The 12,106-nt window shown below is 41.1% G+C and overlaps 1 protein-coding gene across 1 annotated transcript; it reads left to right on the forward strand.

Annotated features, from left to right (window-relative positions):
- The first annotated feature begins 5,976 nt into the window (after nucleotides 1-5,976).
- Nucleotides 5,977-11,661, forward strand: PAO1 (polyamine oxidase 1). Its single transcript, XM_089986244.1, has 10 exons — nucleotides 5,977-6,085; nucleotides 6,198-6,447; nucleotides 6,558-6,701; nucleotides 6,802-6,863; nucleotides 6,972-7,153; nucleotides 7,236-7,379; nucleotides 7,466-7,615; nucleotides 7,714-7,968; nucleotides 8,066-8,147; nucleotides 11,449-11,661. Exons 1-10 carry the CDS (start codon nucleotides 5,977-5,979, stop codon nucleotides 11,577-11,579), a joined length of 1,509 nt encoding a protein of 502 aa, XP_089842370.1. The 3' UTR covers nucleotides 11,580-11,661.
- Nucleotides 11,662-12,106: the final 445 nt, after the last annotated feature.

The raw sequence follows: 12,106 nt of genomic DNA on the forward strand, positions 1-12,106 counted from the left end.
AAATTTCTAAGAATTAATGCAAGGACTACGAAGAATACACTAAAAAACTATACAAGAAAAAGGTAAAATTTTATGTTTATCTTTCACTTACCCTATGGGTACGCACAGACATTCGACATCGTATCAGACCGAGACCATACGAGGGTCTATTATTTAATAACCCGCATGACTAGCCATACAGATATCCAAATAGGACGGTCTGTGACCAAGAGAGTACTCCCCAGTGGCTAAAACTAGAATTAGGATGCACCATGTAACTTCTGCAGAAGACTTGGATCTACCACCTAGGACGCACTGGTAGTCCAGTCCCCCTAAGTCTGAGGACCGAAAATCGGGTGAGATGCCTAGCTCTCACAAAAATACAACTGTCCCACAGATCTTGTACCATCTACCCTCTCTAAGGTAGAACACAGGTCCGATAACATACACCGTCTTTCAGGAATACCCAGAGCCCTTAGAATCCAATAACATATATCATCTTTCAGGTATATCCAGAGTCTCACAAATCTTTATGTTTATGCATACTTTTTAGTCTTTCATTTATTTTCTTGTGCAAGCCATCGCACCACGAGGGTTTTCCAAAATCCTGAACCCGCAACTGGGTTCAAACACATAGTATGCATCTTACCATTTGGGGGTGTCTCATAAGCATTGCCCAATTATCTATATTCTCAGAATTCGGCTCAACCCAGAGCCCATATTTGAACATTTATTTTCTGAGCTATAGCGTACGCATTCGCACCTACGAACAATGCCATCCTCTTGGCATGATTTGCTTACACGCATTTTTCTTTTCTTTATATGCACTCTTATTGAAGTCACAGGAACTTCACATGCCATGTTGGGTTGCCCTAAGCACGCCCGTGTCATGGTCGAGTGGTTGCCACCACCAAGTGATGCCAACAACAAGATGCGCTAACCGACACTAGCTCTCATTGAGGAGCCCACCTGCCACCTACGCGCGCAGGACCAACAAACATCCAAATGGGGTTACCCATTCCTTGTTGTACCCACGTTAGTGGTGCAGTGTTATAATTCAGTTCAGCAAATCACGACAAACCTTTATGGGTCGGACAACCATCACAACCTATAGCTTGCTCCACCGTGAAGGTACATGACTAGGGTGGTGTACCCTACCCGTCACCTAAGGTTAGAGAGGGACTGAACCCCTCGATCCAGCCAACTAGGTTTGCGCGAGGGCAACCCCTACTACCGTTCGACAAGAGGGAGTCTACTGGGCTCAAACAGTTCCCAGCGGTTCCATGAAATATCATCAAAAAGCGTTGCTTCTATGTTGTTGCCACGTAAAACTAGCAGGGCCTGTAGTTCCTTGTTGTGTTAGCTAGGTGTTGGTCTAGCCAGCATACCTCGAGCCCTACCAGGTACAGTCTCAGCGTGCTCAACCCGCATGCTGGCGTTGGTGACCCTTCCAACTCGTCGATGGACTGCTGTCAGGAGTGGCAGAGTATTCCAATTAGGGGTCGGTGAGACACCCATTACACCAACGTGGTTCAGCCCATCATAACTTCATGTTGTTTTTTTCTCTCTCATTTGATCTTATAATTGGCGTTTGAGAATTAAAGGAACCAGATTTGGGTTCCCATGAACATGCATATGTTCACACACCGAACCAGACTAACTAGGTTCATAAGTTTATGTGCAGATTCACCCTCCACGGTCCTGTATTAAGAGAGTTATAAACATGAACTAATAGATCTAGTTTTAGGAACCCATCTATCTGACTTCACTACCACGTATTTAATTTATAGGAACATACAACATGTAGTCGATTCTATCAAACTGATTAAGCCACTATGTACATGTGATTACAACATAAACAGACCTCATATTTGTGGATTCCTAGTCTACGTTAGATCAGGTGTTCTGCTATATGCTTAAGAATAGATAAACATGGGATGTGCTATGAAGATAAGTTTTATTTTATTTCATGTTCCACGATTGTTGTTCATATGAGGAAGATTGGTGTGTGTCACAGGTATTCCACAGGTCGTTTTATAATAAGACCTACCCGATCTTGCCCTGGCACCGTAGATTTAAGTTGACTCGGGTCGTATGGTAAGATCTGCACCACTTACACAGATCTATAAAAATGATCGATGTAAGATGGATGCAACACAAAAATAAAAATTTTTTTGATCCGCCATACATAAGCTATCGAGGTGCTACCTGCCAAGGTGGATCTTAAAGGCAGATGACACCCTTGACGTGTGACTCGGTCCCTGCCATTACCACCCTGACGTTGTATTGTGGGACGACCCCTTCTCCCCTCCACCATCGACACCTTCGATAGTTGCATACGTATTGGTGCAGGACTACATGAATGTTTATAAACAAAAAATAAATAAATATTGCGGTCACTGTGTCAACTTAAGACAGATGTTGCTGGCTTAACCCCTAAGCTTAGTCCTATAGATGACTAGGAGTCCAGAAAACACACGCACCTCATGACGCTAAGTACTAGCCCATGTCGGTGGTGCCATCAAAGGGAGAAGGACGAGGGTGTTACCACCTATTTTTGCCATAAGGCACTGACCACACGCACACAAATAGAATACCCCTTACCTTGTTTAGAGGATCGAGCCGGTGAAGATAAAGTTGTCTTTTTCGGTTGAAACTCCACGTGAAGCAAGCAAGAAGAAAGTCCCACGTTCAAAAATGGAGGTGTTGAGAATAGAGGGAGAGAGAGAGAAAGAGATAAAAATGGTAGGGTAGGTTTCACGTTTTTTTTTTCTCAAGGGATCTTCCCCCTACTTAATCTCTTCAAAAGTAGTTTTTTTTTCAAAATTGTTTTTGTTTTTGTGGTACCCCTCTATCTCTTTTGGTGAGATTCCCCTACAATGTTGAAAAAGTGAGAGGAATAGCAACTCCTCTCACATTTTTCGTGGTGAGATGGCTAAAAGATAGGGATTCTTTAGCCTCTATGTTTTTACCTTTTTCAAAAAAGTAAAAATGCAAGCAATTCGTGCAAAAAGCCAAGTGTACAAAAGGTTTTAAAATGAGGTTTGTTCCCAAAGGGGCAACGAACTCCACCACTATGCTATGTTGCATTTCATTGCAAGTAGTGCAAAATTTATTTTATTTAAACATGTCTAGGCATATTTCCATTTTTTATGTAAAAAAGAAAAACATTTTCCTTTATACTACATGTGTGCACACAATGGGTTTTGAACTTGTGTTAAACCCAAGGAGGTAATGAGCCTCCCCGCAACACCACACTCTCTTTTGTTGTTTGTTTTGGCAAGATTAATTTATATAAGCTAACACTTAACGTTTTCCTTTTTTTGGTGGGTTTTCTCATTTTCACGTGGGCTTTCCCGATTCTTCTTATCTTCACATTTACTTTTGTTTAATGTATTTTGGATCTCGCACCAAAGTCTTGAAATATTCAAATTTCTCGAGATTCCCTCTCAAAGCGAGTCGGATCTTCGGATCTCCCTAGAGTTTGAATCTGATTCCCAATCCGTGTTTTCTTTGTTGGACCCGTGTGGACCAACCTGGATTTCAATGGAATTCCATTGGATTTGTCATAGTCATAGCATTTTGCAGAATTCCACACTTTTATTTCTCTAAAAATTTCTTAAAATTTTTAGGTTTTACATGTATCGTAAATAATTTTTATTTTTTATTTTCTGGCCAATACAAAATTATTCACTTCAGTATCGGTATCGGCCAATATAGATGAATCAGTGGTCAAAGGATTCAGAGCTGAAACAGATACTGATACTGACAACTAGGGGTGGCAAAATCTGACACGACCCACCAACCTGACCCGCTTCTTAACCGGCTTCGGGTTTGGCTTAAATGGGTTCATGTCGTAAACGGGTCGACCCACCTAACCCGTTTATTAAACGGGTCAGGTTTGTGTTAGGGGTATGCCAACCCGGCTGACCCGTTTAATAAACGGGTTAGGCGGGCGGGTCAACCCGTTTACCCGAACTCGACCCGCCAACCCATTTACCCGACCCGACCCGCCCGCCAACCCGTTTACTCAAACCCGACTCGCCAACCCGCCCGCTAACCCGCCTACCCGTTTACCCGACCCGACCCGACCCGTTTATTAAACGGGTTAACCGTGTCGTGTCGGGTTACCTGTTTATTAAATAGGTCGGGTTCGTGTTTGCCGCAGCCAACCCCTTTTAATAAACAGGTCAGGTTCGTGTTGAGGTATGCTGACCCGCCGACCCGACCCGCCAACCCGACCAGAATGCCACCCCCTACTGACAAAATTGATTTAGACCAAGCTTTTGGGAATGGGTCCGTGATATGTCAAATCACCATCGTTGGCGTTTTGGCATAATTTGGGTGCAAACAGTTGAAGACCACCAATGAGATGACATCATCATTAATGGCGAATTGGGTGGGTTCAGATTTGGATCCAAAGTAGAAGTGCTGGTATGGTATCAGGTAGAATTCTCAAGCCTCACCAGTTTTTCCATAGAAAAAAAATCATACCCAGGTCCATAAGGATTATATAAATCAGACCCAGTTCATTCGTAATAAAATATTGTTTTCTATGTCTTTTACATTAAAACATTGTAGATCTTAATTGAAACTAGGGGTGTCAATTGGTTGGGTTTGACACAGACCCAATCTGTACTAAACCCTGTAGGCTCAGGGTTGGTAATAACGAAGGAGGACCGATTAAAATCTAGGTCGGACCCCAAGCGTCGGATTAGTATATGGAGGTATGGTATGCGAAATTCATACCAGACTAGGGTCTGACCCGAGTACCAATTAAGATCCATGACTAAAAAGTAAAAAAACATATATATTATTTTACTGTGTCTAGACCAGGTCGTTCATGTAATCCTTATTGGACTCGAGTATTGTTTTTCTCATAGTAGACCCGAAAGTCATATCAGGGTTTGGACCTACCTGAGCACAAACCAGATCCAACCGTTGACACCCTTAAACGACTCAAGTCGGACTAGGTTTGGTATAAAATTTCATAAACCATACCTAGCTCCTTATCCTCAATGGATCTGACCCTGACAGTTAATCAAATTTCTTCCTTTGTTACCGAATCTGAATCCTGTACAGGTTGGAATTGGGCCATTCCCCGCCCATTGACACCCTTATAGTTAACAAAATTTGGTGCAAATAAAAAACTTTTCTCAGTTGTCAGTTTTCAAACATCCACTGACAAGGTAGTTTTGTTAAGTTTTTATCAAATGTATAAACTCCCGTCCCGGCTCCAAGATTCCAAACAGAGTCTTAAAAAAGTTTGTTTTAATACTCAGAATTAATGTTAATATCTGTGCGAATCGGTCAAAAAATCGATTCAATTTATTTTTAAATGACTTTTAATATTATTATAGTATTTCTTGACACGTCCTTTTTTTTTTGTTAAAAATTAGGAGACTCGGCTCCGTTCGATTGAGAATCAAAATATAAATTCAGTGTCTGATACGATTCTGAATGAATTGCTCAGAATTGAGAATGTAACTTGAGTCTAAATAGAATGAATGGTTAAGCTTAAGCTTTGATGCATCCTTGAAATGACAATGCCATCTATCGGTTGTGGAGGCACCAACCGTCATGAAGATAGAGACAGTGTAACTGGGTTTTCACCCAAAACCAGGTTAGAAACTTGGTTTCAAGTGTCATTTGTTTAACCACAGTGATCAGTGATGGATGCTTGGAGTTTTTACAATTAATCTCCACCATCACTGTTGATGTGACCATGAGGCCGTCGAGAAAATTGCATTTCCATTAACTACGGATAAAACCAACCAATCAACATGTTGCACATATTACAATCATGTTGCCTTCATTATAATAATAATACAGTGCGTTGATGGCTCATCGTGCACCTTCTTTTTAACCACACTCTCTCTCTCTCTTAAAAGGAACCAAAGAAACTAACAGGACTGTCTGTCCTGTTTCTCTGGCCCCATAACATCTCAGAGAAAACTTGTACCAACCTTCCCCAAAATGCATCTCTCTGCACTAAACATGGCTCTGCTTCAGCTCATCATACATCTCATTTGTATGCTTTTGTCAATAACATCATCATCATCGTCAAAGCCCTACAAAGTGATTGTTGTTGGGGCTGGGATGTCAGGTATGCATGAAAGCACAATATTTATCAACACCATCTTCATATTTTCATGTGTATGTGAGAAAAAGAGGGAACAAGAGTTTCCTTTTGATGGTTGCGTGTGTTTCTGATATAGGTATAATGGCTGCTAAGAAGCTATCCGAAAATGGGGTTGATGACTTCTTGATATTGGAAGGTAGTGATAGGATTGGTGGAAGAGTGCGCAAGCATGTCTTTGCTGGCAAAACTGTTGAGCTTGGTGCTAACTGGATTGAGGGTGTTGGTGGGCCTAACCTTAACCCCATCTTGGAACTTGCTAATGGCTGCAATCTCAGGACTTTCTTCTCGGACCACTCCAATATGACCTCCAACTATTATGATTCCAAGTACAAAACTCTCTCTCTCTCTCTCTCTCTCCATGAGTATGTGTGCTTGTGAAGCATTTGCTGATTCTGAAGCATTTCCTGTTACTGACTTGCCTTACAAATAACAACAGTGGTGACCATTTTCCACTTTCAGTGGTTTCAAGAATTTATGAAAAGCAAGCATCTTCATTCAATTTCAGTTCACACTTTTCTGCAGTCCTGAGAGAAAATGATGAAGATGTTTCCATTTTGGCAGCGCAGCGGATATTCGGATAGTAAGTCTTTACCAAAAATTAAGCTTGATTTTGGTCTGTTTCCATCTTTTAACAGAGTGGTACAAAACTCATTTGGATTTTGGTCATGTGCTAATGGTAGTGTTCCACAAACTCCTTTGGAAATGGCGTTGGATTTTATGGCTTATGATGCTGAGATTGCAGGTACCTGAAAGTGACTCCATTTGCTTAAAACCTTCTAACTGTAAAGAAAAATGATGTTGGGACATTTTTTATTATCTTGGTTTAAGTTTTTTCACATGTTGGTGTCAGAACCACCGAGAATTACAAGCTTAAAGAATGTAGAACCAATTCCAACTTTTTCATACTACGGGCAGTCTGAGCGCTTTGTTGCAGATGAAAGAGGATATGAACATCTTGTTCATTTATTAGCTGGCCAGTTTTTGAAATCGACTAAGGGAAACTTGAGTGATCCTTCTATCCAATTTCGCAAGGTATATTTTTATCTTTTGACATGGAAAAATGTCTGTTTCAGACTCTCATTGGGAGTTTTCTAAGAACTTGGATCATTTGCAGGTTGTTAGAGAAATTCGATATGGGGAGAAGGGTGCTGAGATTGCTGTTGAAGATGGTTCCACATACAGTGCAGACTACGTTATTTTATCTGTTAGTATAGGTGTCCTTCAAAGCAAACTTATTGAGTTCAAGCCTGAATTACCTGTGAGTAAGAGGATATCTTTCTGTTCCATTGTTAGTGTTTCCATCTTGTTTTAACTTGCTTATTGTAATTGTGACTGTTGATACAGCGATGGAAGCTCCTCTCAATATTCAAGTTTGATATGGCCATATTTACTAAGATATTCCTGAAATTCCCATTCAAATTCTGGCCATCTGGCCCAGGGACTGAATTTTTTGTGTATGCAAATGAGAGGAGAGGTTATTATACAATGTGGCAAGTAAGTTTGAATCTTCAAAGATAAATGATGCATTATTTATAAGAATTTATTGATTAAAAATTTAAAGATATCTGATTACTTTATATGTTTTTTTTAAGCATCTAGAGAACCAGTACCCAGGATCCAGCATACTACTTGTGACTGTTACAGATGATGAATCAAGGCGCATAGAGCGACAGTCTGATAGTTTAACCAAGGAAGAAATAATGCAAGTACTTCGAAGAATGTTTGGCACCAATATTCCTGATGCTGAGGAAATTTTTGTTCCGAGATGGAGGAGGGACAGACTCTATCGTGGTTCTTACAGCAACTGGCCTGTAGGAGCCACTGAAGTTGATTTTGATGAGTTAAAGGTGATAAAAGTGCTAAATCCTTAGATTAACATTGGCCATCGAGATGTACAGATGAGTATGAAATGCTGTGAGATAAGAAAGTTTTTTGAATGTGCAGGAGCCTGTTGGTCCCATATATTTTACTGGTGAGCACACCAGCAAACAGTTCAATGGGTATGTTCATGGTGCTTATCTTGCAGGTAAAGACATCTTCTCCTTGATATCAAGTAGTGAGTGTTAGGATTCCGAAGATCTTTCCTCTTCTATTTTATTTTGTTTTATGTTTTCAATAAGATTCTTTATATTTGAAAGAGGAGAAGACCGGAACTTTAATAGCTTTCCTTCCATGTGGAAGAAACGCACATATATCGTAAGACTGGAATGCTGTCAATGCAGATGCATGCACAAAATTAACAAATATCTATTGTGAACAAAATCCCCCTTCTCTTTGTTAGTCGTGTTTAAGGTTGCAAGTATCTTATCGTAACTCTTATCAGTAGGGCGGGCCCAAAATGATAGTAAAAAATTGTAAAGTTTGAAAAAATAATTTATAAAATTCTAAAAAAATCAGAAAAAAATAGCAAAAGTTCTAAAAAATCATAACACAAGAAACAATGATGAAATGCAAAAAATGCAACCATAAAATCACATATGAACCATTTATATCTCTATGAAGTGCATAAAATATTATCAAATATCAACTATCTCACAAGAACAATGCAAAATATTAAATATCTTGCAATTAAGAACATGCCACAAAACTCATACTTTCATATTACATAAACAAAAATATTATGACAATAGTTGCACTCGATTTTTAATCGGTTTTTACTCATTACTTGAGTGCCCAATTGTCGTCCGATCATCTGATGTTATCTTTGTTGGCGGAGTCTGGAACCTGATTTCTACCTTGATATAAATCTTTAATTTTTACGAATTAAGTTGTAGGGGGAAGCGCCCCCGAGGCAAATTTTTTTTGGAGAGTAACTTTGAAATTTTATTTATAACAAAGATTTGTTTACCTTAACCCATTTTTTTGAGTGAAAAATGGTGAAAATGCATTTTTTTACATTAACTCACTTCTTTGGCTATGTAACAGGGATTCGGCTAGCAGGGTGCCGCACCCGCGTCGATGCGACTCGACGCGGGTGCGGTCAACTCGACCCTGGGTGCGGTCAACTCGACCCTGGGTGCGTTGACCGCACCCAGGGTCATTTCAATCCTTTTTTTTTGGATTTTTTTTTTTTTAAATTTGCCCTATGAAATGGGCTGCGTAATTTGAAAAAAAAATCTTAGGGGGAGGGGGGGGGGGGGCGCTGCCCCCCTATAACCCCCTGCCAGGGGCGCCCCTCCCTGAACCCCCGCCCGCTGACCGCGTCCAGGGGAACCCCCGACCCCACCTTTTATATATATATTTTAAATTTGCCCTATGAAATGGGCTGCGGAATTTAAAAAAAAAATTCTTAGGGGGGGGGGGGGGCTGCCCCCCTATAACCCCCTGCCAGGGGCGACCCCCACTCGCTGACCGCGTCGGGGGGAACCCCCGACCCCACATTATATATATATATATATATATATATATATATATATATATATATATATATATATATATATATACTTTTTTTTACATTTTTCCCTTGCCGCACCCCCGCACCTGGGTTTTTTGGAAGTGCCGAATACTCGCACCCATGTGACATAGTTCTTTGGGTGAAAAAGCGGTGGAAATGCATTTTTTTTACCTTAACCCACTTTTTTGAGTAAAAAATGGTGGAAATGCACTCTTACTTGAAAAATCAAGAAATCCCTCTTTCCGACGCAAAGATCGGCCCTCCAAAATAAACTCACGGCTCCTAGAGTGCGTGAAAAACTCTTAAATATGTTCTATACGAATGAGGGTTTTGACCCTCGAAAGCTCTTTAAAACTAAAAAACATAAAAACACGGTTTTGCCCATTATTAAGTTTGCATGTATCGTACGATACATGCAATCTATGTCACATGGGTGCAGGTGCGGGTGCAACACAGGTGCGGCGCAATTTCAAAAATTTTGGACACGGAGACTCAGTTTTATATATATATATATAATTAACTTTTTTTGAAAAAATATAAAATATATAAGCATGCACAACAATTTTAACTATTTTTTATTTCATTAACATCCTGATTCTGCAGATATGTTTTACAAAGGATCCCGGTATACCGGACCCAATTACACGGGCACAAAAAACCGCAATATTTAACGAACAAACGATATTTTCAAAACATGGCATTTTTCTCTACACCTACTACTGAAAATACCCCAATAAAATCGGGATATTTTCAAGATAAGTTGGAATCCTGCCCTCTCTTTCAAACGAGGCCATCTCCCATGAGGGGCCCTGCCTGCCGGCAATGAAGGAGAGGACGAAGAGGGGAGGGGGAAGCGATGGAGAGGGGAGGGGCTCGGCCCCTCCCCTGTGAAAATGGGATGGCAGGGAGGGCTCAGCCCCTCCTCTGGGCAATCAGGGAGAAGAAGAAGACAATGAGAGGGAGAGAGAGAGATTACCTGAGAGGTGGTCGGAAAAAGGAGTCGTCAATGTTGGGAAGCGCATGGGGAGTGTTGGCGTCAACTGCCGGAATACGACGAGCGAGAGGGGGGCTGTCAGCGCCGGGTGGTCGGGAAACGGGAGAGAAAAGGGAGGCTCGAGGGGCGGTGGCAGAGGGTTGGTGGCGGCGGTGGTCGGTGGCGGCGGTGGTCGCCGGCGGCGGTGGTCACCGGTGGCCTGCTGGAGCTCGGATGAGAGAACCCTAAAAGGCTAAAACGAATTCGGGAGTATTCCCCTCCCTCTGCGCCTATTAAGGGTCGGGCTCTGACCCTTAAGACTGTTTTGGATCCGGACCCGACCCGAGTCCAAATGACTTTTCAAATTGGATGAATATAGACTCGGTCAAAGTTGACTGAGTCTATAAAGTGGACGGACTCGGCCCAGGTGTGTTGACCGAGTCTGACACCTATTGACCGAGTCTGCCATGTGTTCGAAGCGGCACCCGTGTCGATGCGGGTGCATCGACCCCCTGGCCGAGTCGGTGTGACATAGCATGCAATATACCTATGATACACACCCGTATTGATATACGGGTGTATCGCATCGATCTCTTGCATTGATATGACATGTATCTTACGATATGGACAACAATGGTCGTGCTATATGAGAATATAGTCTTAACCGAGCATGTTCTGAAAATACAAAATTCTTATGGTTGCCCACATATTAATGGCAAAACAGGCTATCAGAAGTGTCTTGATTTGTGAAGTATGTTAACTACAACTGAATTCTGCAGCATTGAAGCAACTCTATAGTTTAGGCTGTCACAGACCCTGAAATGCTCAACAGTTAGAAATCGTTGTTATGATTATACAGTCAATTTTTAGTGTTGCTACAATCAGCTATTAGGCTTATGCTCTTTTCTTTTTCTACTATCATTATTTCTTCATATTGTGTATTTTTGTGTGCTTCAATAGGGATGGAAACTGCTTCAGATCTCTTAAGTTGTATAAAGGGCAATCTCTGTAAGCAGAACCCAAGAATTGAAAATCTGGTTTTTCGTGGCACAGACAGTGGATATGGAGCACATAGGGTTGACAAATATTAATAAGTGAATGTGATCGTCTGACTGGTTGCCAACAAGTTCATTAAAGGATTTACTTTTACTGTAAATTTTATTCAAGAGCTCTTTTTTTCCAGACATGGTTACAAGGATGCCAACATTAAGGAACTAGCAATTTGGTAACTTGTTCTTCTAATCCAAAATGTTTCTGAGAAAGAAATGGTTACAAGGATGCCAACATTAAGGAACAAAACAGGACTATCATTAAATTGTCAATCCAATGGTTAAGCAGTATGTTGACAAATATAAATTTTTCGAAGGTGCTGTTTTGGGAGCTGTGCATCAAACAGAGTTTATGAAATTGGAGAAGTGAAAACCCTCGGTTCCGGGATTGGCAAATTCCACCACTGGAGGTAGTATTTGCCTGTTCCACTTTTGGGTGCAAATGCTGCTGCTTCCTCAATTCCTTTCTCCTAAACAGCCATTGCTAAGTAGTCCAACCCAATTCTTCAATCCATACCTCAACTACCAGCCCCGAGATGCTAGCTGGGACAGTAACTGATGATTTGGGT

This window comes from Nuphar pumila, chromosome 13, assembly GCF_984573655.1.
Source record: "Nuphar pumila chromosome 13, dmNupPumi1.hap1.1, whole genome shotgun sequence".
NCBI classification, from domain to species: Eukaryota; Viridiplantae; Streptophyta; class Magnoliopsida; order Nymphaeales; family Nymphaeaceae; genus Nuphar; species Nuphar pumila.